Raw genomic sequence first — 27,924 nt, 5'->3', positions numbered from 1 at the left:
TTGATGCTCAAGATCATCACTTGGCTTCTGGTGGGCACATTTTCTTCCTGGCATGCATGGAAATACGTTGACTGTTCCTATACAGCTGTTTGTTTAGGCTGTCATGTCCATAATCAGTGAGGTTTCTGTCCCACTCATGGGCTGTTAGACCTGGAGAGATGGCAGCCAGGATCCTGGCAGTTTGTAGTGATCCTCTGCATTAATGTTGTCAGGCAGCTTAATAATTTCAATCGCCTCTCATATTTTAAAGTATTTTATATTTTAGGCAATTAGGCAGTAAAACACCAGATGAATATTAATTGTCTTGACACCAACTGCAGAGACCTACATATTTATGTCAATACTTTTATGGTTTATAGGTTCAGAATACACATTTTTCATTATCATTTTTTTCTCCATCATATGATGTGATGGTCAGGATGCATCATAATGTAGCATAAAGCAGTTTCTTCTGCTTCATTCATCCTTTAGTATCCCATTATGAGTATGAATACCTCTCTGTCATGATGTCATTTAGATATGCTCTTTAGTTAATTCTTAAATTTAGTGTCTGTTTTTAAATGCACTCCAGCCGTAAATCAATTTGTTTACATTATAGTTTACATCTACCTGTTAATGTGGAAACCCAGTGCTTGTAAGTGAGATCATTATCCATGGTGATGGATTTTTGGATGTAGTATTTTCTTATATTTTTTTAAAAATGAAACAGGAGGTAACGATGTTTTAGAATTTGGAGGTCTGCTTCTACATCACTGGGGTGGTGGTTGTTTTTAATGACGTGGTCTGCAAATGTGGAACATATGATGTCACTTTTCAGTGCTCTTAGATGTCCTGAGTATCTTATCCTGAAATTCCTACAGCTGTCCAATGTATACTGAATTGCAGTCCTTACAGGTTAGCCGGTATATACCTGCTTTGTTGAATTTCCCTGTGGTAGTGCTGAGTATTTTTAATCTTTTCTGCAGTGTGTTTTTTGTTTAATATGCCACATGTATACCTTGATTTTTTATAATGTTACGTATTCTGTGAGTTACATTGTTGTTAAATACGAGGGTGTGCCATATTTTCCTGTTGTTTGTGGTTTCTCCATATTGTGTGCCTTGTGTGTTCCTGTTGGATGGTTGTAACTGGTGTGTTGTGCTGTGATACTGTTGTGTATTTTCATTGTCAGTTGTGTTTTTATTTTATGGTTTAGTTTGTCAATAGTGTTTATTTTGTAACCATTTTCTGCGGCAGTCTCTTACATTATGTTTAGCTCTTGTATGTAGCTACCTTTGTTTATTAGAATTGTGTTCAGCCTGTGTGTGAAGTACATGTGGCTGTCCTGTTTGCAGGCTGTCAGGTGGTTTTCCCTGTTGTGAATAACTGTATTAGTTGATGTAGATTTCCTGTATTCTGAGAACTGCTGTTCGTGGTTTTTATTTTTTACTCTGATGAGTAGGAAATTTATTTTTTTGTCTGTTTCAGTTTCAAGAGTGAAGAGCATTTTTGGGTGATCAGTAATGACATCTTTGTGTAACTGTAGTATTGGCACATGCTTCATCTACCAAACAATTGTGTCATCAACATAGTCGCACCAATACATTACTTTCCACTGTGTTTGTTTTATTATTTCTTCAAAGATTTTGTTTTTGAGGTGGTTAAGGAAGATGTTGGCCAGCAGGCCACTTATGGGTGCTCCTGTGGAGAGCCCTTCCTGTTGGGTATATAATTTTTTCTTGAATTTGAAGTAAGGTTGCCCTGTGATTATTCTCAAAAAGATTGAGACTTCTTGTGTCTATGTTTGTGGGGTAGTGTTGGTCTGTCATAGTTTCTTTCAATTATTGTGCTTGTCTCTTCAGTTGGTACGTGAGTGTAAATTGATGTGAAGTCAAATAAGAGTAGTGTAACTATTGCACATATTCATATTCTTTATTTTGTCAACAAAAATTCAATGCAGATGATACTCTAACATCCTTTATGTTTGCAAATAACATGATGTTCTAATTAAGACCTGTGGCTGATTTTGATTGGAAGCCACAGGATACAAGCAATGCAAAATAAAAGGTAAAGTACATATACAATTTAAATAACAACAAAACTCATGTAACATATTTCCTAACCTAAACATAGTCTGTAAGTATGTATTTCGGAAAAATAAAAGAAAAAAAGTGCACTGAGGATGATACAACTGGGGTGGAACATGTTTGGTAATTAATGTCAATAATAAATTGTGTACTTGCAAAATATTATTGTAGGTATTGTTTGTTGTATACCATTGGGGACTGCCACCACTAAGAACTAAAAAATGGTGGAAGGGGAGAGAGAGAAAAACCACAATGCATAAACTTAAACAAAAAAAGCAAATAGTGACAGTAATGTTATCCTTCTTGCTATCCAAGATCATGTGCTGTGTTGTCTTTTTTACACTCTGTCACTCAGTAGATAGAGGAGAGAGGAAGTTGAAGTGTAGAAATGATATTGAGGTGTATGCACAATATCATTCCAAATAGAAGTTCATGTCTATAAATATATTTACTTGGCCTCTAAATTCTCTCAACATGCAAAATTTATCGATGTAAAGGAGGCTTACACAATGTTCACATTCTCAAATCTCACCTGTCATCAATGCCATCAAAAATCATTTCTGTGTATGCCAATGGAAACCAGCCAGTGGAGTGAGTTCTCAGGTTCTCACCGAATTGCCATCCCTTATTGCGTTCACCTAAATAAATAAACAAATATTCAGAAAAACAGTTTTATTGTATATTGCATGTGTACGCTCTTGTAGACAAATTTTTAAGACATAAATAGGAAGAAATATAAGTAAAATGAAACAGAAGTTTGAAAATGTAACCTACATTTATTTTGCACAATTATTGTAGTATTCACTATTGTACACCAGAAATGAACCAAAATTGATTGTGAAAGAAGATTAAAGCTATGCGAACTATGAAAATTTTTTAACTGTAAAGGCACATTTGACCTAAAGTAACTGTTATGAGCCTTCCTTTCAGTGGTCATAATTACTTGTACAAAATAACTGTAGACAAGAAAGGTGGTAACGTAAATTATGGGAAGTACCTTAGAACACAAATGGTCATCTAAAATAGTGTAAAAGAAGTATCTGAACAATTTATGATAAGAGTGGAAACGTGTAACCAGTGCTCTCATTAGTGTTCTGTTGATTAACATTGCTTACTGGATATTCAGCACATTTTTCTGACATTTAAGAACAGCCATATTTCTTAATATGTACTGGTAATTGTATACTATCGCATTAAGATCTTGCTACTGTGGGATCATTTGCCTCTTTGATTTTTATTGAATTCTCACTACCAACAAGAGTGTTATGAAGCTTAAGTAAATGACTTTTTTCAGCACAACAAGGAAACTTATTTTCAATATGATGTTTTGTACTGTTTTAGCCATCTGTAGGAATTGTTTACAAAGATCCAGAATTGTTAGCTACATTCCCTGTTGCATGCAGAGGAATGTAAATGTTTATAAATTTTATCAGAGGCTAGCTGAAATTTCTAAATGCTAAGTATCTACAGCTCTAAATGTAATATTTTATTTCTTCTCATTTTAGTTGTAAAAGAAAATCTGAACTATACTCCATAAGCTACTGGTTTCTGTGATACATGCACTCCAGGGTTAATTACATCACTGCCAGAGAAAGAAATTTTACTCAATGGACCTGCATCTACACTCTGCAGTGTTATATTTGTGAATTTTGCATGATTGCATACATAAAATGAGGTAAAAAGAATCATGATTTCCACACAACTAATTAAAGTGTTGTACAGTCTTATTATGTGCAGAGAAATGTGAAGATCTGAACACTAGAATGAAGTCAAATGAAGTTAATGGCCGCCACATAAACTTCAACTGGTTCCTTACAGAAACCTTGATAATCTCAGCAAAATATGTCTTGTGATAACGGTTCAAAGCTGTGAAGGTCAAAAATTCGTACCAATGTATCAGTTTTGATGGAGATAACTTGGTATACCCCCACTTCAATCAACATGGAAAGGTTGGTTTCTTTCACCAACATAACATGTTGTAAACTATTAGTTCCATGGTCTGATCCAAAGCTGACCCTGAATAATAACATTTGATTGGGCCAATATGTCATGAAGAGGATTCCTTATGAAGCTTTTCCATCTTATTTTATTGTGAAGAACAGACAAAACACTTTAATATTCATATATGAAGATGGTATCTGTTCTTTCGGACATGTCCAAGAGAACAGATACCATTGGTGACAATGCAGCGCTCTAGAATGAAATGATGATTAAATGAAGACCCTATGCAGTTGATAGGCATTGATATACATCAACGTGGACAGTTGAAAATGTGTGCCCTGACTGGGACTCGAACCCGGGATCTGCTACCTACATAGCAGATGCTGTATCCATCTGAGCCACCGAGGGTACAGAGCATAGTGTGAATGCAGGAATTTATCCCTTTTACACTCCCCGTGAGATCCACATTCCCAACTTAATGCCCACACACTACATTCGTAGTGCCCCTGCCCATTACACTCATTACTTGTGGCAGACAATCTTACTGAGTCCCCTAAGAGTTTGGGCAATACGTGTGCATCTGCTCAGAAGAAGAAGGTCAACGGCCAGTTAACCTTAACTATACGAAGATTGTATCTCATTTTAGAGTGCTACACGGTCACCGATGGTATCTGTTCTTTCGGACAAGTCCGAAAGAACAGATACCATCTTCATATAGTTAAGACTAACTGGCCATTGACCTTCTTCTTCTCTGCGGATGCACACATATTGCCTGAACTCTTACAGGACTCGGTGAGATTGTCTGCCACAAGTAATGAGTGTAATGGGCAGGGGCACTACGAATGTAGTGTGTGGACATTAAGTTGGGAATGTGGGTCTCACGGGGAGCATGCAAGGGATATATCCCTGCAGTCATACTATCCTCTGTGCCCTTGATGGCTCAGATGGATAGAGCATTTGCCATGTAAGTAGGAGATCCCGGGTTCGAGTCCCGGTCGGGGACACATTTTCAAATGTACCCGTTGATATATATCAATTCCTATTGACAGTGTAGGGTCTTCATTTAGTTATCATTTCACTTTAATATTCAGTACAAATGACCATCTAAATGAAAGACACTGAAAGCAAAATATACATTTCAAGCATTTGCACACCAATAAGGAAAAAGATTTAAAATTCACACCAGGAATGCTAATAAAAACTCTACACTCTATGGATAATTAACTATTGTTAAACAATTATATACCATCAGTTTTCAGCAGTAAATCTAGCAGAAAGCAACTACTTAAAGAAATGTTACTTCTTCAGTTACATTAAACAGCTGTTGGTTATGACATTTCTTGGCAGATTAAAACTGTATACCTGACAGACTCAAACTCAGGACCTTTGTCTTCCTGGGCAAGTGCTCTTCTAACTGAGCTATCCAAACATGACTCATGACCCATCCTCATAACTTTGCTTCTGTCAGTATCTCATCTCCTACCTTCCAAACATCATAGAAGCTATCCTGTGAAACACGCAATACTAGCACTCTTGGAAGAAAGGACATTGTGGAGACATGGCTTAGTCACAGCCTGGGTGATATTTGCAGGATGAGATTTCCACTCTGCAGTGGAGTGTGCTCTGATATGAAACTTTCTGGCAGATTTAAACTGTGTGTGAGATCGAGACACAATCTTGGGGTCTTTTCCTATCAGATGCAAGTGCTATACCAATTGAGCTACCCAAGCACAGCTCACGATCTGTCCTCACAGCTTTACTTGTCATTTCCTTGTCTCCTATCTACCAGACTTTACAGTAGCTCTGCTGCAAAGGTAAAAGGTAGGAGATGATGCACTTGTGTAAGTGAAGCTGTCAGGATAGGTTGTGAGTCATGCTTGTGAAGTTCAGTTGGTAGAGCACTCGCCCATGAAAGGCAAAGGTCCCAAATTTGAGTCTAGGTTGAGCATACCATTTTAACCTGACAAGAAGTTTCATATAATTGCACACTCCAATGCAGAGTAAAAATCTCATTCTGAAAATGTCCCCAAGGCCATGGCTAAGCCATGTCTCCACTGTATCCAGTCTTCTAGGAGTGTCAGTCTTTCATGTTTCACAGGAGAGCTTCTGTCATGTTTGGAAGGTAGAAGATGAGGTACTGGCAGAAGGTAAGCTGTGACAATGGGTCATGATCTGTGTTTTGGTAGCACAGTAAATAGAGCACTTGCCTGTGGAAGGCAAAGGTCCCAAGTTTGAGACTCGGTCTGACACACAGTTTTAATCTGAATATCATACTGCTGAAGTGATTTCTGCTTGCTCATAACAGTATTTATCAAAGAATGAGTCATCTTCCTAGGACGTTAACAAAAGCATGGTTGCAGTGTTGTTGTTTGAGTCATCAGTCTTCTGACTGGTTTGATGTGGGCAGCCCTGAGTTCCTCTCCTGCGCCAACCTTTTCATCTCAGAGTAGCAGTTACAACATACATCCTCAATTATTTGTTCAATGTATTCCAGTATCTGTCTACCTCTACAGTTTTTACTCTCTACAGGTTCCTCTCCTACCTTAAGTTACTCCCTGATGTCTTAATACATGTCCTATCATCCTGTCCCTTCTTATTTTCAATGTTTTCCATATATTCCTTTCCCTGCCAAATCTGTAGAGGCCCTCCCTACTCTGCACTTTATCAGTCCACCTAATTTTCAACATTCTTCTGTAGCACCACATCTCACTTGATTTGACTCTCTCCTGTTCCAGTTTTCTACAGTCCATGTTTCACTGCCATAGAATGCTGTACACCAAATTTACATTCTCAGAAATTTCTTCCTCAAGTTAAGGCATCTGTTTGATACTAGTAGATTTCTCTTGGCCATGAATGCCATTCTTGCCACTGATACTGTGCTTCTTACATCCTCCTTGCTCTGTCCATCATGGGTCATTTTTCTGCCTGGGTAAGTTTTGTAGAATTCTCTAATTTTGCAGTGTACATGTGGCTATACAATTGCTCAGTTCTTGAATCTTGAGTATCAGTTAAGAAGTTGAGAGTAAAATATGTTTTCGGTTTTATATTAATTATAGTGCTTATACCCATTTGCCCCCCTCTTTTGTATGTCTAATGGGAGATTGCTACATAGCATTACCTCAGCTCTGAATGCTAGAAGAGGGGTCAAAGTCTACATGGAAATTATTTCTTATCTAGTGTAAGACTGTGTAAACAGAGCTTGTCTGAATTTGATTTTTTATTACTAACATAACCATCATTAAGAAGTAAATATACTGAGAAACGTAATGACACCTAAGTCATTGAAGAGTTCTCAGAGATGTGTGCAAATATTTGTGGGGATATTCCCAAAATTGGAACAATACTGAAATTATTCTACTCATCCAGAAAGCAGATTCCCAAGACATAAAAACTATAGACCGTCAGACTCCTCCATAGAGTGCAAGAAACTCACTATAATTATCACTAGACAAATAGGTATTAGGAGTGAATATAGCACAATGGACCTCTTAGAGTAATAAATGAAATTATGGATTGGAACAATATTAAATACCACCCTGTATTGGATTCATATAGTTTGAGAGAACTTTGACTCGGTCTCAACAAAATCTTCATCAACAGCCTTTGAGTAACAAGGCACTGATTCGGCCTCTGTCAGATTTCATCAAGATTGTGGGACATTTAGAGTTGAAAGAGTAGGGATGCAAGGTGAGTCCAATTGCAAAAATTGTTCTACCAGTTCTGGAGGAAATTATCAGGTCTTTAAAGTGGGGCAATTAAGAAGGATTAAGTGTTAATGCAGTGCACCTCAACTACTAATGTGCCACTGATGATGTTCTCTTTGTAGATAAATAATGGATGGAAAAAGTTAATACAGCAAATCTGAAAGTAAGCCTGTAAATCAGTTAGAAGAATAAGATCAATATAATGTATAATCAGTACACTAGATCATAAAAGAAAGTGTACAAATATTTATCTTTACCCTAGAAGGCTGCTTTTAGGAAGTTTGATATAAATTTTTAAGAAGCTACCATTGTCTTTCTATGCTGATCAATCGGTAGATAATCCAAGATTTTTGAGAACAGCCATATGAAAATAGCTGTACAACTTCACATTTTCCATTATTATGAAATCTGTGAAGACACATTATGAGGCATCAAGGGATCATGAATTATTTATGGAAAGGAATTGAGGGAGATGGGTGTAAAAATAGTAGACAAAGACAAAAGCTTGAGTACAATGATCAGGTTCTGTAGCTAAGGCTTGTGTGGGATAGACTAGCACAGAGATCTGCAGCAAACTAGTCTTCAGACTGAAAACTACAACTATATTATACTGTATGATAACTTGTATCCAGTTTCATATACCCATTAAATTTACAAGTGATATTCATTTTTCTCCCTCCACGAACCATGGACCTTTCAGCACTGAGGTGGTATGTGGTTTTTAGTGACACATACTTATGGTTACTAATCATTTGTAATTGAATATTTTCATTGCATTATCCATCACCATATGTTAAAATGACAGCCAAATGTTTCTTAGTAAAAAATATATGCCATACTAAATGGATAAAAATTAGCAGATGAAGTAACACGACTTAAGGTGATGTGATATGGAGAGAAACTAGAGTAGGCTGAAGCCTTAAGTCAGTTCATAGCACATTGCACCATGTGGTTCAGGGGTAGCATCTTTGACTAGTAATCAAAACATAATGGTTTCTAGGTTTGCACCCAGCCACTACTTAAATTTTGAATAAATCATTAGCAATAGTGATTGAAGATTTCCAGTCTAAGACGTCACCTTTGCTCTACCAACAGCGTTTTCAAATAGGATGGAGAAGTGGACAGAAGTTCTGGGCATTCTCTTGCCCTTGGAGTGGGAAACTGCCCCTAAAAGGCAGAAGAATCAGCAGTGATCAGTGACACAGGTTTAGAAGGCAACCATTGCATTAAAGACACACAATGTGTATTTACAGGGCATGTAGACTGTAACTGAAAAAGTGTTATGCTGATCTCTCTATTGGAAAAAGATTCCAAATTAATCCTCCATTTCAACCTCCAAGAGGGGACTGCTAAGGGGGAAGGTGATAAGTGATAATGACAAAAATTGGAATAACTAATAAAGGGATAACATATGAGTTGTAGCATGGGTGGTCAGAAATATGAACATAATAGAAAAAATAAAAAATCTGAAAATGAAATGCAAAGACTCAATCTAGACATAGTGGGGGTCAGTGAAGTGAAATGAAAAGAAGATAAGGATATCTGGTCAGCTGAAGATAAGATAATATCAACAGCAGCAGAAAATGATGTAATGGGAGTAGGATTAATTAAGAAAAGGAAAGCAGAGCAGAGAGTGAGCTGCAGTGATCAGCTTTGTGATAGGGTTGTTCTCATAAGATTTGACAATAGTTCAGACATAACAATAATTCACATATACATGATGATGTTGCAAGCAGAAGATGAAGAGTCAGAGCAAGTATATGACAATACTGAACAGGTAATTCAGTATGTACAGGGGAATAATAATTTAATAACCATTGGGAACTGGATACAGTTGCAGAGGAAAGGGTTATGGGAGAATATGGTCTGTATAGCACAAACGACAGAGGAGAAAGATTAATTGAGTTCTGTAATAAATTTAAGACAGTAATAGCAGATCCTCTTATCAAGAATCACAAAAGGAGAAAGTATACTTGGAAAAGACCCAGAAACACAGGAAGATTCAAGCTTTTCTACATCGTGGCCAGACAGAGATTAGAAAATCAGATACTGGATGGTAAGACATATCTGGGAGCAGAGACAGACTCAGATTGTAATTTAGTAATGATGAAGAGTGGATTACAGTTTAAGAGAATGAAATGGAAGAATCATTGTGGAAGGAAATGGAATACTGAAGTACTAAGGAATGATGAAAAAAATTTGAAGTTCATTAAGGATGTGAAAACTGCAGTAAAGAGTGTCACAGTAGGCAGTTCAGTTGAAGAGGAGTGGTCACCTCTAAAACGGGCAGACACAGAATGGTCATACATAGATACAAGGAAAGTAACTACGAAGAAACCTTGAGTAACAGAAGAAATTGTTCAAATGATCGATGAACAGAGGAAGTGTAAAAATGTTCAGGGAGACAGAGTAATATGGCAATATAAATGCCTTAGTAATGAAATGAGTAGGAAATGCGGGGCAGTCATGGCTGTATGAAAAATGTGAAGAAATGAAAAATGAGATGATTGTCAGAAGGATTGTCACAGCATATAGAAAAGTCAAACAATCTTCATTGAAACTAAAAGAAAGGATGGTGACATCAAGAGTGCAATGGGTATTACACTGTTAAACACAGAGGAGAAAGTGGACAGGTAGAAAGAGTATGTTGAAGGCCTCTATGAGGGGGAGGACTTGTCTGATGACTCGATGGAAGAAGAAACTTAAGTCATTTTGGAAGACATAGGGGATCTAGTATTAAAGCCAGAACTTGAAAGAACTCTGGAAGACTTGAGATCAAGCAAAGCAGAAGCAATGATAACCTTTTATTGGAATTTCTAAAATCATTGAGGGGAAATGGCAACCAAATGTGTATTCAAGTTAGTTTGTAGAATCTATGAGACTGGTGATGTGCCATCAGACTTTCAGAAAAATATAATCCACACAATTCTGCAAGCATAAACAGCAGAAAGGTGCAAAAACTACTGCACAATCAGTTTAACATCTCATATGTACAAGCTGCTGACAAAAATAATAAACAGACAAAATGAAAAGAAAATTTAGGATTTGTTGGATGATGATCAGTTTGGCTTCAGAAAAGGTAAAGCTACTAGAGAGGCATTTCTGACTAAGCACTTGATAATGGAAGCAAGAGTGAAGAAAAATCAAGAGACACTCATAGGATTTGTTGCTATAAAAAGCAATCTAGAATGTCAAATGGTGAATGATATTGGAAATTCTGAGAAAAGTAAGAGTAAGTTACAGTAAAAGATGGGTGATATTCAATATACACAAAGCAAGAGGGAAATGTGAGGCTGGAAGAGCAAAAATGAAGTGGTTTGATTAAAAAGGGTGCAAGACAGGGATGCAGTCTTTCATATCTAATGTTTGATCTACACATTGAAGAAGGAATTATGGAAATAAAAGAAAGGTGCAAGAGTGGAACTAAAATTCTAGCTGAAAGAATATCAATGACAAAACTTACTAATCACATTCCTATCCTCAGTAAAAGTGAAGAAGAGTTACAGGGTCTGTTGAATGGGATGAATAGTCTAATGAGAACACAGATTAAGAGTAAACTGATAAAAGACAAAAGTAATGAGAAGTAGCAGAAATTAGAGTGATGAGAAACTAATCAAAATTGTTGGTCATGAAGTTAAGGAATTGTGCTACCTTGTAAGAAAAATAATCCATGATGTACTAAGCAAGGAGGTATAAGAAGCAGGCAAGCACAGGCAAAGGGAGCATTCCTTGCCAAGAAAAATCTATTGGTATCAAACATAGACCTTAATTTGAGGAAAAAAATTTCTGACAATGTATGTTTGGAGCAGAGTGTTGTATGGTAGTAAATCATGGACATCCACTAAATAAGTGAGGGTGGAAAACTACCTGCAAAAAGGAAAAGGCACTGGGTTCGAATCACATGCCTTCGTGTAGTTTTAACTTGTCATGAAGGTTATTATGAAATATTTTCAGCAATTCTGTTGTAATGTCTGTTCTCTTGTAACAGAATTGTATTAATGTTATGAGAAATCTAGGAGTAAAGTGATTTAATATGTGGTATGTGGGTAATTCCATTTGCACAGAAATGATTGCGATCAAAGATATATAGATGGGTGCTATTCAGCTTAAAATGACAGTTTATGGGAAAGGAAGGTGTACCAGTACTACAGGAAGGGATCTCTCTGGAAATAGTCAATTACCTGTTTGTTGGAAGATATCTTGGCAGATCTCTCTGAACCTGAGGATGTTGACCTGGGAGCCAGGAACAAGTAAATCATAAACCAAAGAAGAAAAAATGGTTGGGTAAATCTTTGTGACCTATTCTATTCAGCTGGAATCGGGGTGTCAACATTCCCAACTAGTCACTGCTGCTTTTAGATTGTTGCTTTGGCAGTGTGTGCCTCTGTTGCCTGATCCATCTTCTGCTGTTGATGGCACTGTGGACTTTCTATCCAGATGATTCAAGATTCACTACAACTAACTGAGGATACGAGAGACACATGCTGGCTTTGAGAGCTATTTGCATCTGCGCAACATACTGCAACTAATTACAGAGGTGGAAATCCTCAGTCTTTACATATGCCTTGTACCACTATAGACTAGAACTTGTTACCATATAACATGTGCCTCTATTATTACCCAGGCAAAATATTCTGTGATAATTTTGCTTTCTGAACAACCATTCAATATTTCTGTTTCTCTTCAGTCAGTTGCTCATTATATAGTTCCTTGTCATGTTGCATATGCTTACTGTCAGTGGTTCAATAAATGTACTAGTCAACATGAATGTTTCATTGCATGATATCCCATTTTTCTGTCACTTTCAGAATTGTATCCATACTTTTACAAGTTCTAATTGGCTTCTAAGAATCAACTTTTGAAAGCTCTAATTGGCTTATAGGAACCAACATGAACCCCAGATCAGTGAAATAATTGACTTCTTTTACCATAAACTAATTCCACACACATTAATTACTCCAAAAATTCAGATCTCTATAAGCATGTTATCATATCAGAATATCTACGTGTGTAGGGAAGATGCCTCAATAGATGTATGACCCTAATATGAGAACTGAGGATATAACATTTGGTTCCCATCATTTAACAGTGCATATGTTATTTGTGCTTGGCCTTTTGAATGAAGCTGGAGTGTTTAAGGTAATGATCTAAATAGAAGAATAAGGATGTTACGAACCCAATATTTCAATCACATCCCCTTCCAAGAAACTGAGTTGGTTATCACCACTAGAAAGATATGGATACAATGCTCGAGCTAATTGGCTTCCTTCCCACCCTGTGGTTACTGCCATGGATTTCCTTCTTGGTTCAGAATCTGGAAGAATGAAAAGGTTGACAGTAAATGACAAACTATATAAAAATACAGAAAACATATGCAGAAATAAATATTTCTCTACAGAGTAAAAATGACTGAATATTCATACATACTGACTATATGTATATTAACGGTATAGGTTAGAACTAGCAGTTTGTTTTATATTATTATACCTACACAATTTGTTTCTCTAAGAAATGAACAGTACATTTGAGATAAAATATCTCATATTTAAGAAATCTGCATGAGTCTGTTATGAATTTTTATCAAAAGTACATACGGTATGGCACGTGTGTTACTTTTGTTGTTTATTTTTCAACTTTTGTTTAATGTTGTCTGTGAAAAACAAAAAAAAAAGGAAGATAGACATTTACTTAGTTTATTAAGACTATTGATTGGTAATATACTAGACACATAATTGTGAAGATCAGAATTCAAATTCTCATTCAGTTGTCCTCCCACAAACACACAAAACCATTAGAAACAAAAACTTGGATGTTCTCTTAATCATTGCCACAGTCAGTCCACTTTCCCAGCAATATTTGTTTTAGGGTGTTATATCTATTCATTATGTTGAATATCAAGATACACAAATCTCCAAGCTTCCTTCCATTATTTTATTGTGTACAGTGTGTATGTGTGTCACAAATGCCCACTGATCAATACTAAAATAACAACAATAAACCAGTCTGACAGAAATAGACTGCCACATTTATCAGAACTCGTCAGGAAATGACTGCAACAGAACAAGTGGGTAAGAGATAAAAGCAGGGAAAAAGTCTGTGACAAAAAATTCTGAAATATCAATCCTTATAAAACTTCAGTTGGCATTACCATAAATGTTTAGCATGCAATTAAATCATGTGGAAGAACGTTTTATAAACTTGCAGCAACCATCACTTCCTGCCTTTGTAATGACAGTCTTTATGTTGACGCCAATGAGAATACTAACATGCGGTCAGTTGCTGGTTTTATTATTGTTTTATGATTTTTGGTTTTATGTTAACTTATTTTATGACAGTTATCTCACACTGGGCAATAGTCTTGTGTCCATTCCTATTTCTAAAGTATTTCCATACTGATTGGTATGCATGGTATTTTTTAATAAGTTTTATGTTGTTTGACACATGCTAGTGACTGGATAGCTGCGTGGTTTGTACTTATGCATGTCAAGTAAGTTTGACTGATTCAATTTACCGGCATAACTGCTATTGCTTAACTTTTTTAAAAGTTTTTATTTATTTGTGGTTTTCCTCTGTCAGTGTTGTATATATTTACTGTTTGTTTCTTGATACCATTTGATAATGACACATTAACTGGAGCTGCACAGTTTAGAAAAATAAATATCAATTTCTGTTGAAAGTAGCCAACTCTGGAAAGTAGGTAATACGTTGTCTGGGTCTCCTGTGAATGCATGCTCCTGGAATTTTAACAGAAAAACTGTCTATAATGAACAGTGACTCGCTTGTAGTGTTTACTACTGGAGTTTAATGCATTCTCATGATTTCTCAGTGAATATATGATGATATGCATCACTGTTATTTGTATTTGCTCTACCTGTTGTATTAATTCTGCCCGGTTCAGATGCCAGACTGACAACCAAAGTAGCCCAGTACAAAAAATGCGAGTATCTATGTAACAAGAAGGTGCTAACACTCATGGTACTTCAATTAGAAACATATTTTTTGACATGACTGTGTTCCCTATTGCTGGCCGTATGGTAAACAGTAAACAGAAGTTGTTCTAATGTGTTTGTGAGAAATTATGTGAAGAAAAAAGCCTTAAATGTGGAAAAACCAAATATGTAAATTTCATAAAGACAATGCATTGGCCCTCACAGCTGTAACAATTTTCTTCTGACTTGGCTCATAGAGACTTATTCTTGACATGATGAAAGATTAACATTTGCAAAGCACAGACTAGATTCAAAAGGATTTGATGAGATCTTTGCACAGACATAATGAATGCATCTGTGGGAGCATTAAAACTGCAAAAGAAGGGTTTGGAGTCACGTATGGCAGAATAGGGTATTAACTTTCAAAGCCATAACATTGTCATGACATGTAGTTTCCTCACAGTGTTCTGCGCTCTGGGGCTAAAGATAATCATTTTAGAGTATCTACTCCTACAAAGATCACATAAAAATTCTGAAATGATCATGTGGTAGGGATCCGTACAGTGGCTTTAAGCAAGCTGACACTAGCAGTCTACAACTGCCAGGAGAAAGTGGTAGGTGAAGTGCAGCCCATCAGTTGAGATGAATGCGGCAGCTAGTTGAAGGTGAATTGTGATGTGGTCTAGACAGAATTCTAAAAACATTGTAACTTTGTGTGATTTGAAGAGGTTTCTAGTGATGCAAATACACTGCCTGACAATAAAACTGAAGCACGCAAAACAGATGGTCGGATGTCAGTATAACTTCGTACATGCATACGTCATTAGCAGGTTTGATAAGAGTTACTATTCTCTGCAACAGTTAGGATGGTAACCAGGGTACATAATGGTTTTGTGTTTATGTTGTTACCAGGCCTGGTATGGAATATAAATTGCATGAACAGAGCCAGATGTTGAATAATCACTTTGGAGGACACAAAGGTCTTGCATACTAATGTGAGACAGTGTTATCAGCAGAAAAATATTTTAAAAGGGGCTTCATTGTGGGTCTCCATTTGGCCAGCTGGTTGAATCACGCAATATTCAGATTTGTGTGGCATTCAGATGGGACAGTGGCCCGATGTTGCACTGCATGGGAACATGAGGAAAGACACATTTATCAGCCAGGTTCCAGTCAGCCATGCCTGACCACCACAAACAATTGGGCACCAAGCACAATGTAGTCACTTCACATCTGCACACTTGGGCACCAAGCACAATGTAGTCACTTCACATCTGCACCTGCCATCCAAGAACAAGTAATGAGCTCCTTGCAACATTCAGTGTCATTCCACACCAATGGTCATGAGGTAGCAGCAGCCAGACTGGGGAATTACTGACCCACAGACAGGTTGGAAAAAAAAAAAAAGCAGTGTTTGGAGTGGTGCCCTCAATTGGGAAGCGTGGACTGCCGATGAATTGCTCACATTGTGTTCAGCAATGAATCACAGTTCTGCACTGTCCCAGGTGACCATCATTGGCAGGTGTAGTGGTGAAGTGTGGAGAGATCCCATTCTTTCAGTGTTTTGGAGAGGCACAGCAGTCTTACTCCCAGTGTCACAATGTAGGGGATCGTAGAGTATGGTGTGAGGTCATTGCTGGTAATGGGAGACTTCTGATTGCTCAACAGTACATCATGGACATTCTGTCATGTGCCAGTACATTTTTCAACAGGACAATGCTCCTTCTGACATGACACGTGTCTCTATAAACTGGCTGTGTGATATTGAAGTACTGTCATGACCATGAAGATTCTCAGATCTGTTCCTGGTAGTACATGTGTGGAACTTCCGGCCGGTGTGGCCGAGCGGTTCTAGGCGCTACAGTCTGGAACCGTGCGACCTCTACAGTTGCAGGTTCGAATCCTGCCTTGGGCATGGATGTGTGTGATGTCATTAGGTTAGTTAGGTTTAAGTAGTTCTACGTTCTAGGGGACTGATTACCTCAGAAGTCCCATAGTGCTCAGAGCCATTTGAACCATGTGTGGAACTGGCTGAGACATCAACTGCATCCCAGAGTCAGTATCTAGGATGTCGAGAACCAGGTACAACAGCTTGTCTCAGGAAAGGACACAAAGGCTTTATGAGACGTTTTCCATCAAACCTGTGCTTACACCCAAGCGAGAGAGGGTGCAATATCGTGCTGATAATAAGTGGTCTCATGCAGTCAAGGACTTTGTAAATTTCTCGATTATGTAATCACTGCAATAATATCACATATCCTCTAAAGCCGAAGAGCTTCATTTCATTTCCTCCTCCCCCTCTGGGTGCTTCACTTTTTTATGTCAGGCTGTATGTATTACTCGCACCCCATTTTAGAGTGATTCCCGCCTCATCCCTTGGAGGCATTCTTTTCAGCTGACTACTTTACTTGATGTGAGAATTACCGAACTATCAGTTTAATAAGTGATAGCTGCAAAATACTAACACGAATTCTTTACAGACGAATGGAAAAACTGGTAGAAGCTGACCTCGAGGAAGATCAGTTTGGATTCCGTAGAAATATTGGAACACTTGAGGCAATAATGACCTTACGACTTATCTTAGAAGAAAGATTAAGGAAAGGCAAACCTACGTTTCTAGCATTTGTAGACGTAGAGAAAGCTTTTGACAATGTTGACTGGAATACTCTCTTTCAAATTCTAAAGGTGGCAGGGGTAAAATACAGGGAGCGAAAGGCTATTTACAATTTGTGCAGATGGCAGTTATAAGACTCGAGGGGCATGAAAGGGAAGCAGTGGTTGGGAAGGGAGTGAGACAGGGTTGTAGCCTCTCCCCGATATTATTCAATCTGTATATTGAGCAAGCAGTAAAGGAAACAAAAGAAAAATTCGGAGTAGGTATTAAAATCCATTGAGAAGAAATAAAAACTTTGAGGTTCGCCGATGACATTGTAATTCTGTCAGAGACAGCAAAGGACTTGGAAGAGCAGTTGAACGTAATGGACAGTGTCTTGAAAGGAGGATATAAGATGAACATCAACAAAAGCAAAACGAGGATAATGGCATGTAGTCGAATTAAGTCGGGTGATGCTGAGGGAATCAAATTAGGAAATGAGACACTTAAAGTAGTAAAGGAGTTTTGCTATTTGTGGAGCAAAATAACTGATGGTGGTCGAAGTAGAGAGGATATAAAATGTAGACTGACAATGGCAAGGAAAGCGTTTCTGAAGAAGAGAAATTTGTTAACATCGAGTATAGATTTAAGTGTCAGGACGTCATTTCTGGAAGTATTTGTATGGAGTGTAGCCATGTATGGAAGTGAAACATGGACGATAAATAGTTTGGACAAGAAGAGAATAGAAGCTTTGGAAATGTGGTGCTACAGAAGAATGCTGAAGATTTGATGGGCAGATCACATAACTTATGAAGAGGTATTGAATAGAATTGGGGAGTAGAGGAGTTTGTGGCTCAACTTGACAAGAAGAAGGGATCGGTTGGTAGGACATGTTCTGAGGCGTCAGTGGATCACAAATTTAGCGTTGGAAGGCAGCGTGGAGGGTAAAAATCGCAGGGGGAGACCAAGAAATGAATACAGTAAGCTGATTCAGAAGGATGTAGGTTGCAGTAAGTACTGGGAGATGAAGAAGCTTGCACAGGATAGAGTAGCATGGAGAGCTGCATCAAACCAGTCTCAGGACTGAAGACGACAACAACAACGCTCAACCTGTGGAGTTTAATTTCATTTCCTCCTCCCCCTCTTGGTGCTTCACTTTTTATGTCAGGCAGTGTGTTTTACTCGTCACCCCTTTTTAGTGTGATTCCCGCCTCATCCCTTGGAGGCATTCTTTTCAGCTGACTACTTCACTTTAAATACGACTAAAATTTGTTGGGGATAGTACAAAAACACTGCAAGGTAAACAGTTAAATTTCTTACCCAAACCTTACATTGAGGTTCTACCAGTAACGAGAGCCGTTACCTTGCATGTCCTGGAGCAGAGAGTGTGTGGAGGCGGTGAGGTTGAAGTCTGACTTGGCCCTGGAGAGCCGCGGCCGTCTGGGGGGCGCGGGCTCCTCGGCTATGGAGCGCAGGTCGAGGCAGGAGGCGTCCACGGAGCGCGCCTTGCGCAGGCGCGACGCCACCGAGGCGCGCCCGTCGTCCACGTCGTCGTCGTCGTCGCCGGCGCTGGTGGCGGGCGGCCGGCAGTGCCCTGCGGCGAGCGCCGCCTCCACGGCCGGGGGCAGCGCCTCGCGCGCCTGCGCCACCTCCTGCCAGTCGTCCAGCCGGCCCTCCAGCGCCTGCTTGCCCTGCGCGTGCGCCACCAGCCAGTGCTTCGCCAGCGAGCACTGCCGCTCCAGCACGAACCCGTACCGCCGCCGCTCCTGCGTCAGCGCCTGCAATTCACCGCCTCCTGTCAGCCTTCAAAACATTCAGATGCTGCACGTTGCTTGACCGATATCACTGTCATCTGACAACTCTCCAGTAACTGCTCAGCTCATACCCTGCACTGTGATAAGCTCATTAAATTAATGGAAGACTGAACTTAAAAATCTCTAGGTATGAGTCACTGTAGAACATTGTTCAACTGAATCATGTAAGATAAAAAATTGTCAACTCAAGGATCAGTGTCGGCTTCCCTTTTATACTGAATAGCCAAAGAAACTAGTATAGGCATGCATATTCAAATACGTAAACACGCACAATACATCGCTGCAGTCGGCAACACCTGTGGGAGACAAAAAGCGTCTGGCACAGTTATTAGATCGGTTAGTGGTGCTACAATGGCACGTTATCAAGTTTTAAGTGGGTTTGAACGTGGTGGTATAGTCGGTGCACGAGTGATAGGACACAGAATCTCCTAGATAGCGATGAAATCGGGATTTTTCCGTACGACCATTTCACGAGTGTACCGTGAATATCAGGAATCCGCTAAAACATCAAATCTCCGAAAGCGCTGTGGCTGGAAAAAGATCCTACAAGAACGAGACCAACGACGACTGAAGAGAATCGTTCAACGTGACAGAAGTGCAACCCTTCCTCTAATTGCTGCAGATTTCAATGCTGAGCCGTAAACAAGTGTCAGCATGTGAACCATTCAACGGAGCATCACCGATATGGGTTTCCGGAGCCAAAGGCCCACTCGTGTGATGACTGCACGACACAAAGTTTTACGCCTCGCCTAAGCCCGTCAACACCGACATTGGACTGTCGATGACTGGAAACATGTGGCCTGGTCGGACGGGTCTCGAGCGGATGGACGTGTGCGAGTATGGAGACAAACGCATGAATCCGTGGACCCTGCATGTCAGCAGGGGACTGTGCAAGCTGGTGGAAGCTGTATAATGGTGTGGGACGTGTGCAGTTGGAGTGATACGGGACCCCTGATATGTCTAGATACGACTCTGATAGGTAACACGTACCTAAGAACCCTATCTGGTCACTTGTATCCATTCGTGTCAGTTGTGCATTCCGACGGAATTGGCAATTCCAGCAGGACAATATGACACCCCACATGTCTAGTATTGCTACAGACTGGCTCCACGAACCCTCTTCTGAGTTTAAACACTTCCGCTGGCCACCAAACTCCCCAGACATGGAGGCTATTGAGCACATCTGGGATGCCCTGCAACGTGCTGTTCAGAAGAGATCTTCACATCATCGTACTGCTACGGATTTATGGACAGCCCTGCAGTATTTGTGGTGTCAGTTCCCTCCAGCACTACTTCAGACACTAGTCGAGTCCATGCCACTTCGTGTTGCGGCACTTCCGTGCACTCCCGGGGGCCCCACACGGTATTATGCAGGTGTACCAGTTTCTTTGGCTCTTCACTGTATATCCCTTGTGCCAACGGCGAAGGAAACACTAGTTCCAAAACTGTTCTCAACTTGTGCAGCAGTGCCCAGTCTGCACTATTTATGACAACAAAACTATTTATTACATTACAATTAAATTACTACGCTTAGCTGCATACAGGCGTTGATATACGTCACGTTGTTGTTGTTGTTGTTGTTGTGGTCTTCAGTCCTGAGACTGGTTTGATGCAGCTCTCCATGCTACCCTATCCTGTGTAAGCTTCTTCATCTCCCAGTACTTACTGCAACCTACATCCTTTTGAATCTGCTTAGTGTATTCATCTCTTGGTCTCCCTCTACGATTTTTACCCTCCACGTTGCCCTCCAATGCTAAATTTGTGATCCCTTGATGCCTCAAAACATGTCCTACTAACCGGTCCTTTCTTTTTGTCAAGTTGTGCCACAACCTCCTTTTCTCCCCAATTCTATTCAATACTTCATCATTAGTAATGTGATCTACCCATCTAATCTTCAGCATTCGTCTGTAGCACCACATTTCGACAGCTCCTATTCTCTTCTTGTCCAAATTATTTATCGTCCGTGTTTCACATCCTTACATGGCTACACTCCATACAAATACTTTCAGAAACGACTTCCTGACACTTAAACCTATACTAGATGTTAACAAATTTCTCTTCTTCAGAAATTCTTTCCTTGCCATTGCCAGTCTACATTTTATATGTTCTCTACTTCGACCATCATGTTATTTTGCTCCCCAAATAGCAAAACTCTTTTACTACTTTAAGTGTCTCATTTCCTAATCTAATTCCCTCAGCATCACCCGACTTAAATCGACTACATTCCATTATCCTCGTTTTGCTTTTGTTGAAGTTCAAGTCCGCAGCTCGTGGTCGTGCGGTAGCGTTCTCGCTTCCCGCGCCCGGGTTCGATTCCCGGCGGGGTCAGGGATTTTCTCTGCCTCGTGATGACTGGGTGTTGTGTGATGTCCATAGGTTAGTTAGGTTTAAGTAGTTCTAAGTTCTAGGGGACTGACGACCATAGATGTTAGGTCCCATAGTGCTCAGAGCCATTTTTTGATGTTCATCTTATATCCTCCTTTCAAGACACTGTCCATTACGTTCAACTGCTCTTCCAAGTCAGTTGCTGTCTCTGATAGAATTACAATGTCATCGGCGACCATCAAAGTTCTTATTTCTTCCCCATGGATTTTAATACCTACTCCGAATTTTTCTTTTGTTTACTTTACTGCTTGCTCAATATACAGATTGAATAACATCGGGGAGAGGCTACAACCCTGTCTCAGTCGCTTCCCAACCACTGATTCCCTTTCATGCTCCTCCACTCTTATAACTGCCATCTGGTTTCTGTACAAATTGTAAATAGCCTTTGCTCCCTGTAATTTACCCCTGCCACATTTAGAATTTGAAAGAGAGTATTCCAGTCAACATTGTCAAAAGCTTTCTCTAAGTCTACAAATACTAGAAACGTAGGTTTGCCTTTCCTTAATCTTTCTTCTAAGATACGTCGTAAGGTCAGTATTGCCTCACGTGTTCCAATATTTCTACGGAATCCAAACTGATCTTCCCCGAGGTCGGCTTCTACCAGTTTTTCCATTCGTCTGTAAAGAATTCGTGTTAGTATTTTGCAGCTGTGACTTATTATACTGATAGTTCGGTAATTTTCGCATCTGTCAACACCTGCTTTCTTTGGGATTGGAATTATTATATTCTTCTTGAAGTCTGAGGGTATTTCGCCTGTCTCATACATCTTGCTCACCAGATGGTAGAGTTTTGTCAGGACTGGCCCTACCAAGGCCGTCAGTAGTTCTAATGGAATGTTGTCTACTCCGGGGGCCTTGTTTCGACTCAGGTCTTTCAGTGCTCTGTCAAACTCTTCACGCAGTATCGTATCTCCCATGTCATCTTCATCTACATCCTCTCCCATTTCCATAATATTGTCCTCAAGTACATCGCCCTTGTATAGACCCTCTATATACTCCTTCCACCTTTCTGATTTCCCTTCTTTGCTTAAAACTGGGTTTCCATCTGAGCTCTTGATATTCATACAAGTGGCTCTCTTTTCTCCAAAGGTCTCTTTAATTTTCCTGTAGGCAGTATCTATCTTACCCCTAGTGAGATAAGCCTCTACATCCTTACATTTGTCCTCTAGCCATCCCTGCTTAGCCATTTTGCACTTCCTGTCGATCTCATTTTTGAGACGTTTGTATTCCTTTTTGCCTGTTTCATTTACTGCATTTTTATATTTTCTCCTTTCATAAATTAAATTCAATATTTATTCTGTTACCCAAGGATTTCTACTAGCCCTCGTCTTTTTCCTACTTCACCCCTCAGAGCTTCCCATTCTTCTTCTACTGTACTTCTTTTCCCCATTCCTGTGAATTGTTCCCTTATGCTCTCCCTGAAACTCTGTACAACCTCTGGTTTAGTCAGTTTATCCAGGTCCCATCTCCTTAGATTCTCACCTTTTTGCAGTTTCTTCAGTTTAATCTACAGTTCATAACCAATAGATTGTGGTCAGAGTCCGCATCTGCCCCTGGAAATGTCTTACAATATAAAACCTGGTTCCTAAATCTCTGTCTTACCATTATATAATCTATCTGATGCCTATATAATCTATCTGATACTTATATGTCGGCCCGCATCTCGTGGTCGTGCGGTAGCGTTCTCGCTTCCCACGCCCGGGTTCCCGGGTTCGATTCCCGGCGGGGTCAGGGATTTTCTCTGCATCGTGATGGCTGGGTGTTGTGTGCTGTCCTTAGGTTAGTTAGGTTTAAGTAGTTCTAAGTTCTAGGGGACTTATGACCACAGCAGTTGAGTCCCATAGTGCTCAGAGCCATTTGAACTTATACGTCATCTATCTGATACCTATACGTCAACGGGGACAGGTGAAAATGTGTGCTCCGACCGGGACCCGAAACCGGGATCTCCTGCTGACATGGCACGCGCTTTATCCGTCTGAGCCACCGAGGGCACAGAGGATAGCGCCACTGCAGGGACTTACCTCTGCCACGCCTCCCGTAAGACCCACATTCTCAACTTATTGTCCCGCACTATATTCATAGCGCCCCTGCCCATTATACTCTTTACTCACGGCTTTTTGCCGATTCCCGTAAGAGTTCGGGAACTGTTTGTGCATCTGCACAGAAGAAGATGGTCAAATGGCCGGTGAGCCTTAACTATATATCTATATATGAAGATGGTATCTGTTGTTTCGGGCATTTCCGAAAGAACAGATACCGTCTTCATGTGTATAAAACTATTTATATCGTTGTTAGTTGAAGACTGCCTCTTTCCACACCTATGTAAAATTACCATGTTACGAGTATCTTCAAACTTGATGTAGCTTCATTGTTACATTTAAAAAAAATATAGTGCCACCATCTTGGCTATGTAGATTAATAACAAAGATAAGTTCATCTAACTCGTTTTACAAAATTTAATTACGAAAGATAATGATTTTTCTTAAAATCTCAAAAAAAGTAGATGATTTAGCTTCATGGAAACGTCAACCATATGTTTTTATGATAAAACTAATCTAAGATAGCTTCATGGGAACTCATACCATGAGTTTTTATGATGCGCTGCATCTAATTCTAAAAGCAGAACTTTATACCTTTGATATTATGTGCCTCCTAGAATTTTACAAAAAGTGGATTTTCGAAGGAACTAATGAACGAAGCGTGTTAGATTCACGATATTTAACCATTTAATAGTCTTACATAATGTGACCAAGTTTTGAAACAATATTCAGACATTTAATTTAGATAAGTGTATGGTGCAATCTCTTTGTTCGCAACTCACGGCACGTGCTATATTGTTGTCTTGACCTTGGCTGAGCGACGAGGAAAACTCAATACTTCACCCACCTCTCGGTGCTTGCTTGCTTCCTCACAGCCAGGAACTTGTTTTGTTACATCTTCTTTTACTACTAATCAGCTAGAGAGCACGTTTCATCCATAGAACAAAAAGAAAAAGAGCAAAAACGAAAAAAAGACAGAGACTGACCGTCTTGAGGCTGGCCTCGCAGAAGGCGTCCATCTTGGCGCGCTGCTCCTCGAGCGCCTGCAGGTTCTTGACCTCGCGGTCCAGCGCCCCGGCGGACGTCTTGGCGCGCGACTTCTTGCGCTGCTTCTTGAGGGCGGCCTCCACCTTGCTGTACGACTCCGCCTGCTGCTTGTGCTGCTGCAGGAAGCGCTTCTGTTCGCTCTGCAACCAACACGCGTGGACACTCAGGGCTGTGTGAAGCAACGGGACACTGGGAGGCGTTTAACTATTAAGAGTTGCTCGTCTTGGAAAGAGCTAGTAAGGAATCGAGGCTACAGAATGAATGTTGACTCTACAGCGGAGTTAGTACTACTTTTGGAATTGTCTGAAAGATGAAGACCGTGTAACGGATCGGGATTCGATCTCAGAATCTTTCCGTTAGTGGGAAACGTTCTTGCTGGCTGAACTGTAAATGCGTGACTCACTACCCATTCTCACAGTACACACTGAGCTGCAGGATGAATGATTCATTCTGGAAACAATCTCTTAGGTTGTGGCTAAGACATTTCTCCGCAACATCCTTTCTTCCAAGAGTGCTAGTTCATCAAAGTATGGAAGAGAGCTTCTGTGAAGTTTGGAAAGTGCACTTAATATGACAGGAGGGAAGGACTATGGTGTTGTCAGTATAGAAGCAGTAGCAACAGAATCGGGGGGGGGGGGGGGGGGGGGAACTCAGTGGCTTCAAACGTGGGTTAGTCGTTGGATGTCGCCTGAGTAACAAATTTATCAGGGACATTTGATCCCTCCTAAAGCTACCCAAGAGGACTGTTGGTGATAAGCCGGCCGGGGTGGTCGAGCGGTTCTAGGCGCTTCAGTCTGGAACCGCGCGACCGCTACGGTCCCAGGTTCGAATCCTGCCTCGGGCATGGATGTGTGTGATGTCCTTAGGTTAGTTAGGTTTAAGAAGTTCTAAGTTCTAGGGGACTGATGACCTTAGATGTTAAGTCCCATAGTGCTCAGAGCCATTTGAACCGTTTTTTTTTTTATAAGCGTCTGCGAAATCTAAAGTTTTCCTGCTGTTCGTTAAGGACGTTACCAACAGCAAGAGAAAAAGATCTTGACAAAACGGAATATATCGGTAATGTATAAACCACCCGGAAGATACAAGATAACCTGAAATTGGCCAAGGATGCACCAAAACCGCTGGAAAAACCAGGAGTTTATAGGATTCCTTGCGTTTCTGGGGAGATATATGTGGCTAGTACCAAAAACGGACAAAAAACGATTAGGAGAGCACAAGGGCAACTGTAGAAGGGGAGAGATTGGCAGATACACTGTTGCGGAACATGCTTTGCAGCCAGGAAGTCACCACATTCATTTTTCCGCAGGATTTAAGTACTGGTACTCACAAGCGGACACCATGAAAGGCTATACAGAGACTCCATAGAATTGTTCAACACCCCAATAATTTCAATAGAAAGGAGAAGGGCGTGAAACTGAATGACCTCTGGACGAAGATGTCTACGGCTCTTCCACCACTGGGCGATAGCAAGAGTAGACGGCGGCAACTGACAACGGCCAGTTACTCAGAGCATATGACGTCACACTACTGGGCGGAGTACGCGTGAATGGAATTTTTATGCAGGCAGTAGTGAGCCAGGGTGTGAATCGAATACTCGAAGAAGCTACAGTCTCCCTGAAAAATTTTCTCTGCAGATGGGGAGGAAACGTTGGGTTTTAACGTAAAATCCATCAGGTCACTGCATAATAGCCCGGAGTATTTTATTAACTGTGGCATTTCCGGCCGTGAAAGTTTGCATTTTGCAGCCACAGGTGAACCAAGAGCAGGCCCATCTCATGGACTGACCGACGGAGACCGTCCACAATTGCGTCGGGTGGTCGTAAAAAATCGTGTGTTATCAGCGCAAGTTCCAAAGTACGAGGGTTGAATGAAAAGCAATGCCTCCAACTTCGTTTGGATGGGAATATTTTTAAAAGTCAAACGCAGAAACAATTCTTAGAATGTGATCTTTAATTACCAATATTCACTTTTCCACATAATCACCAGCCAATTGGATACATTTCTGCCAAAGGTGAACAAGTTTTCTGAAACCGTCACGGAAGAAGTCGACACACTGTTTCCGCAACCACAGTCTCACAGTTCTCTCAACGTCTTCATCAGAAGCGTAATGATGCCCCGCAGACCGTCTTTATTATCGGGAACATATGGAAGTCACACGGTGCTGAATCTGGACTGTATGGAGGATGCCGTACGGTGTTGAGATTCAGTCTCTGAAGTTCTGCTGTGATGGCACGTGGTGCGTGTGGTTTGGCGTTGTCATGCTGCAGGAAAACATTTACCTTTTCCTTTCGGACCCTTGTTAGCCGTCGTTTCAGAGTTCGCAGCGTTGTAATGTAACGCTCTGAATTATTGTTGTTCCACGATCAAGGAAATCAACTTGGATAAGACAATCTGCGTCTCAAAACACTGTGGCCATGATTTTTCCAGCGGAAGGGTGCGTCATGAATTACTTTTTCTGGGGGCGAGTCTTTGTGTTGATATTCCATAGACTGACGTTTCGTCTCCGGGTCGTAATGGTGTACCCACGTTTCGTCTCCTGTCACAATTGAATGGAGAAAGGCGTCACCTTCGTTATCGTAACGCGAGAGGAGTTCATGGCAAATTTCAAGTCAATGCGCTTTCATTTCAGGACTCACCATCCGGGGTGCCCATCGTGCACAGATCTTCCGATAGCCAAGCAAAGCAATAATGTGACCCACAAGTTCTTGTGAAATGCCGATTGTGCTTGCAATTTCTGTCTGAGTGATACGACGATCGTCCTGCATCAATCTGTCAACATTTTGCTTGTGAAATTCGGTGGTTGCTGTCACAGGACGTCCAACTCTTTGTTTGTCACGCAGGTCAGATATTCCTGCCTCACCATCTTTAAACTTACTTTCCCAACGACGCACAGTACTCACATCAACACAATCACCATAAAATGCTTTCATTGTCTGATGAATCTCCCTTGGGGTGACATCTTCTGCTGTCAAGAATCCAATGACTGCACGTTGCTTAAATCGCATTGACCGACAGTCTGCCCAGAGTTCCATACTTTACACTGTAACAACACAACCGTTCAATCCTAAGGCTTCCCGCCAACTGGAGCTGTAGAGAAGAGGCCACGGAACAAGCCAGTAACTTCAACATGCCAACTGTTGAAAAGTTACGAAGGTGGAGGCATTACTTTTCAGTCAGCCCTCGTATTATCAGCAGTTCAGCTAGATCAGCGTGCATTGGAAGCTAAAAATAATGGGGTACAATAGTCGAGCAATTCCTCACTAGCCACAATTTTCTGTACTCAGTGATGGGCGAAGCTTAAGGTGGTGTAAAGGGCGATGCCACAGGAGTGATGAATCACCTTACCCTCTTTGGCAATCCGACGGAAGGTTTGCAAATGCCGTAAAGCGTTACTTGGCAGCATGTGT

The 27,924-nt window shown here is 40.4% G+C and overlaps 1 protein-coding gene across 2 annotated transcripts in view; it reads right to left on the bottom strand.

Moving 5' to 3' along the window:
• LOC126235683 (brain-specific angiogenesis inhibitor 1-associated protein 2-like) overlaps positions 1-27,924 on the bottom strand; it is a 960,968-nt gene that overhangs the window by 28,919 nt on the left and 904,125 nt on the right. For both annotated transcript variants that reach the window (XM_049944419.1, XM_049944420.1), the window contains exons 6-9: positions 24,457-24,657; positions 18,597-19,011; positions 12,888-13,025; positions 2,599-2,704 (exon numbers count right to left, since the gene is read on the bottom strand). In XM_049944419.1, coding sequence (XP_049800376.1) covers positions 2,599-2,704; positions 12,888-13,025; positions 18,597-19,011; positions 24,457-24,657 — 860 coding nt within the window. The remainder of the gene's footprint in view (positions 1-2,598; positions 2,705-12,887; positions 13,026-18,596; positions 19,012-24,456; positions 24,658-27,924) is intronic.

Source organism: Schistocerca nitens, chromosome 2 (genome assembly GCF_023898315.1).
Source record: "Schistocerca nitens isolate TAMUIC-IGC-003100 chromosome 2, iqSchNite1.1, whole genome shotgun sequence".
NCBI lineage: Eukaryota > Metazoa > Arthropoda > Insecta > Orthoptera > Acrididae > Schistocerca > Schistocerca nitens.
Note: the sequence above shows the minus strand (reverse complement) of the source record. Positions and strands in the feature narration are given on the sequence as shown.